General features: G+C 37.2%; 1 protein-coding gene across 1 annotated transcript; it reads left to right on the forward strand.

Moving 5' to 3' along the window:
• The first annotated feature begins 8 nt into the window (after positions 1 to 8).
• Positions 9 to 2,347, forward strand: LOC113807222 (beta-1,3-glucan-binding protein). Its single transcript, XM_070119658.1, has 8 exons — positions 9 to 162; positions 342 to 397; positions 617 to 694; positions 945 to 1,047; positions 1,218 to 1,289; positions 1,632 to 1,764; positions 1,872 to 1,988; positions 2,103 to 2,347. Exons 1-8 carry the CDS (start codon positions 35 to 37, stop codon positions 2,211 to 2,213), a joined length of 798 nt encoding a protein of 265 aa, XP_069975759.1. The 5' UTR covers positions 9 to 34; the 3' UTR covers positions 2,214 to 2,347.
• Positions 2,348 to 5,000: the final 2,653 nt, after the last annotated feature.

Below are 5,000 nucleotides of genomic sequence, written 5' to 3' on the forward strand. Positions count from 1 at the left end.
CTTCCTGACCAGCGGCACCCTCGACCTGTGGGGCATGAACGGCCGCGGGGACGTCTGCACCGGCAACTCGTACTACGGCTGCTCCCGAACTGGCTCTAGCAGCAACCTCGTCAACCCCGTCTTGAGCGCTCGTCTCAGAACCATGTCCAACTTCGCTTTCAGGTTTGTGGGATATGAGGAAGAAATCCAATAATAGACTGTAGAGAGAATTAAAGCCTAGTGTGTTGACTTTTCAAAGCAAATATCCTTATCATAAGAACAACTAGGATCCCCGTATACATCTTTGAGTATCAATGTGTTTGTAAATTGAATTCATACTATGATTTCTTTTTATCTGACAGATACGGACGTATTGAAATTCGCGCCAAGATGCCACGCGGTGATTGGCTGTGGCCAGGTAAAAGGAAGATCCCGGATGTGGGATGTGCATGCGTTTTCATTTCGTTTTTTCCGCCCTGAACATGGTTTATATTCGTTTATGACTATATGAATGTCTATATTTGAATTAAGCAATCAATTAATTATATTATTTCTAGGCAGATGACATCAAGTTTCATGCCTCAATACAGATAAATTGTAAATAACGATATGACATTAACAAGCACATATCCTTCAGCTATTTGGATGTTGCCTCGTAACTGGCCCTACGGAGCTTGGCCAGCCAGCGGCGAGATCGACATTTTGGAGTCCAGGGGTGAGTCGCGCGGGGCTGCGGGTCTGCCATGACCGGCGCTGGGAATTCTGGTTGAACTAAATATCAGATTTAGAAAAGGTGCTGAAGAAGGAGAGAAAGGACAAAAAGAGATTCTGTGCTTTAGTGCACACAACACATATTTTTTCATATATATATATATATATATATATATATATATATATATATATATATATATATATATATATTCGTATATATATACACATATATACTTAAAGATCTTTTCGCATAGGCAACGACAACTTTGGCACTCTCGGCAACCAGTACGGAGGAACGACGCTGCACTGGGGACCTTTCTGGCCGTACAACTTCTTCGAGAAGACCCACGTCGAGTAGTGAGTACAGGCGTCTCTTTTTGCAATCTCCTTGATCATACCTCATCAATATATTTGACTGAATTTTCTTATGGCATGTCTTTTATGTATACACTCACGCATACATACTTGCATATATCTGAGTGAATTACCTTGTCTTAAACTGGTCATTTTTACTCCTCGCCCTTCAGCTCAGCTAACCAAGGCTCCTTCGCCGATGATTTCCACGTCTGGAGACTCGACTGGACCAAGGACGGGATGGAGTAAGTAGGGCGGTGGCATTTTTTTCCTGTTCGATCTTGCTTGCGGTTAACGCGATTTTTTTTCTTGGTTTTCCCCTTCTTCTCTCTCTTTTTGCCTCTCTCTCTGTCTCTGTCTGTCTGTCTCTCTCTCTCTCTCTCTCTCTCTCTCTCTCTCTCTCTCTCTCTCTCTCTCTCTCTCTCTCTCTCTCTCTCTCTCTCTCTCTCTCTCTCTCTCTCTCTCACTCTCTCTCTGTCCTCTGTGTGTGTGTGTGTGTGCGTGTGTGTGCAATAATCCGATCGTACCTATCTCCATATCTGGACTTATTGCTACACATATTTCACTTCATCGTCCATTTTCTCCAGGTTCTACGTGGACGAAGTCCTGCAGCTGACGATCGACCCTGGAAGCAGCTTCTGGGATTTCGCCGGAATGGACTCGGCGGTATACGACAACCCTTGGGCGGCTGGATCCAAGATGGCGCCCTTCGACCAGAAGGTACTGGCACTCGCATCTGTTTTGTTTCTCTTTTTTTCGCCTTTCCTGTTTCTTTTGTTTGTCTTTTGGACGGAATTACCACTCGCTTCTCCCTCTCCCTCCGACAGTTCTACCTGATCCTGAACGTGGCCGTGGGCGGCACGAACGGCTTCTTCCCCGACGACGTCGCGGCCAAGCCCTGGTCCAACCTCTCGCCCACCGCCTTCCTCGACTTCTGGAACGCGGTAAGCTTTTTCGTTCATGAAATCCCTTTACTTGCTTGTTCATACACTGGTGTTATCTGACAGACATTAGTTCCCAGTCTGCTTCCCAATTCCTGACGAGCCGGTCTTCCCCAGAGGGACGAGTGGCTCCCCTCGTGGCAGGCGGGCGAGGACCGCATCAGCGAGGGCGCGGCCATGCAGGTCGACTACGTCCGCGTCTGGAAGATGGAGAGCGCCGAGCAATAGATCCCCACACTAAACTGTACCAAAGCATCTTTTTGAATTCAGTCTTTATCTCATTTCTTTCATTGTTATTATCGCCATGTCATCAGCAGATAACTAGAAGTGAAAATATTTACAATAAAGATCTTCATTAGAAACGGTATTTTGTCTGTCCTAATACGTGTGCGCCATAGCTTGCAGTGCAAGACTTACCGACATGTAGGATGCACCATAAGAGACGTTGCAAAATGAGAAAATTAGATCCAGTCCCAGACCTCACCAAGAAAGCTATTCCTCACTCCAGACTCATTTGCTACTCACTGAGCCTTATGTTCAAGTTATTTGTGTCCTTTAGAAAATTTGAGACGCACTGGAGGAAAATAATCTTTTTACTATCAATTATGTGGTTTGCCTCTGTTTGATTAGGTTGTCTACATGTACACCAGGAAACAACTACCAGTATTCTACTAACTGAGTAACTACGCGTTTCTCAAGGCACTGGAAGTATGGACCAAGCAGGAATCTGGGCTTGACTTCTAAGAGATTTACTTGCCCACAGCTGGCAACTCAAATTATCAACCTTGCTTTAACTCTAACTCTATTTATGTTAATGGGAACCATCCATGTAATGTGCCAATACATACATACATATACATATATATGTGTGTGTGCATATATATATACATATATATATATACATATACATATACATATATATATATACATATATATATATATATATATATATATATATATATATATATGTATGTATGTATGCATGTATGTATATGTATACATATATATATACATATATATGTATATATATACATATATATATATATATATATATATATATATATATATATGTATGTATGTATGCATGTATGTATATGTATACATATATATATATATATATTTATATATATACATACATACATATATACATATATATATATATATATATATATATATATATGTGTGTGTGTGTGTGTGTGTGTGTGTGTGTGAGTGTGTGTGTGAGTGTGTGTGTGTGTGTGTGTGTGTGTGTGTGTGTGTGTGTGTGTGCATACATAAGTATATATATATTTACACACACACACACACACGCACATATCTATCTATCTATCTATATACATATATTTATACATATATACATGTGTGTATATATATATGTATACATACATACATATATATATATATATATATATGTATATATATATATATATATAACATATATATATATAACATATATATATGTATGTATGCATGTATATATATGCATATATACCATCATGACCATTATTATCTTCATTATCGTTATTAACATTATTATTATTATTACCATCATTGTTATCATTATCATTAATTTTAGTAGTAGTAATAGTAGTAGTAGCAGTAGTACCATCATCATTACTATTATTGTTTTATTATCATTTCATTATTATTATTATTACTACTATTATTATTGTCGTTATCATTATTATCACTATTATTATTATTACCATTATCCTTAGATTTATTATTACTATTCCTATTATCATTATCATTATCATTATCTTCATCATTATTATCATTGTTATTATTATCGTTTCATTGAGTCTCAGACATAATGGTTTTGTTAATTTGTTAATAACCCGAAAGAGCAGGTAACAAGTTAACAAAGGTTATATCTTATTCATATCATTGTTATTTTTCTCATTTTTATTCTTATTATTTTCATCACCATCATAATCAATATCACTATCACTGTCATTATTATTATCATCATTGTTCTATTGTTAATATTATGATGATGATTATTGTTATGGTCAATATTATTATTGTTATCATTATCGTTATTATCATTATCAGTATTATTAGTAGTAGTAGTATAATCATTATCATCATCATTATTCATATTATCGTTATCATCTTTGGCATTATTAGAATACATATTGCCTTGTATCTTGCCGTCCAAGTTGAATCTTGTATTGTATTGCATTGGTGATTTTCTTTTTTGCTAATGAAGCGCATTATTGTTAGGTTAACCGTTGCATTCGAATCTCCAGTTGATCCTTTCCATAAACGATATAGAACTACTAGTCAGACAAAGTTTAAGGTAGTTATCCTATTGGTGTGCTGAAACACTTGCAAAACGTGGATCTGTTATTATCAGAAGCGTCATTCACAATCTGAAGTACTTCGAGTGTCTTTTTCTCGGCAGCTGTTTCTTGATCGCTGTTCCCAAGCTCTTGTCACATCATATTTCCTATCTGATAAATATATATATTTATACCAAAAGCCCGAGTTATATCATGAGAGTGACAACGTCTTCTAATCGAAGATCGAGACTCTTACTCGGAATATGTATCTCATTATTTTGTTTCCGATGCACAGAGGCACTTTGGCAGTCAGATTATATCTAATTCAAAGGAAAGTCATAAAAAACATAGATATAAATATATATGATATAAATACGTATGATTTCCGTACAGACCCCTAGTCCAACTAGTCCATCTACTTGTTTTTCTTATCACCAAAATCAACACGAAATTTACTTCTGAAAGTTATGAAAGACATAGTTTGAAGAAATAAAATCCAAGATCTGACATGACATAAGAACGTAATACCCCGATAACTCAAGAGTAAAGTAAGCTTAATAAACAAGAAATGAAATTATGTCAGATTATCGCTGTGCCTGGCTATTTGGTCTATCAAACAGCACAAATGGCTAAAACCCGGTTTTCATTTTCCTCAGTAAGGCCCTACACACAGTGAAAATCCATCGTTTCAGACTGTAAATGCGAGAGCCAGTGCATGGGCAGGTACAAC

This window comes from Penaeus vannamei, unplaced genomic scaffold, assembly GCF_042767895.1.
Source record: "Penaeus vannamei isolate JL-2024 unplaced genomic scaffold, ASM4276789v1 unanchor495, whole genome shotgun sequence".
Taxonomy (NCBI): Eukaryota; Metazoa; Arthropoda; class Malacostraca; order Decapoda; family Penaeidae; genus Penaeus; species Penaeus vannamei.

Bases quoted from the DNA above. Each gene is read 5' to 3' on its own strand.
- LOC113807222 (XM_070119658.1), top strand. From the start codon at position 35: ATGAACGGCCGCGGGGACGTCTGCACCGGCAACTCGTACTACGGCTGC. The intron at 1,765-1,871 runs GTACTGGCACTC...TCCCTCCGACAG, and splicing joins TGGCGCCCTTCGACCAGAAG to TTCTACCTGATCCTGAACGT. The intron at 1,989-2,102 runs GTAAGCTTTTTC...GGTCTTCCCCAG, and splicing joins TCCTCGACTTCTGGAACGCG to AGGGACGAGTGGCTCCCCTC.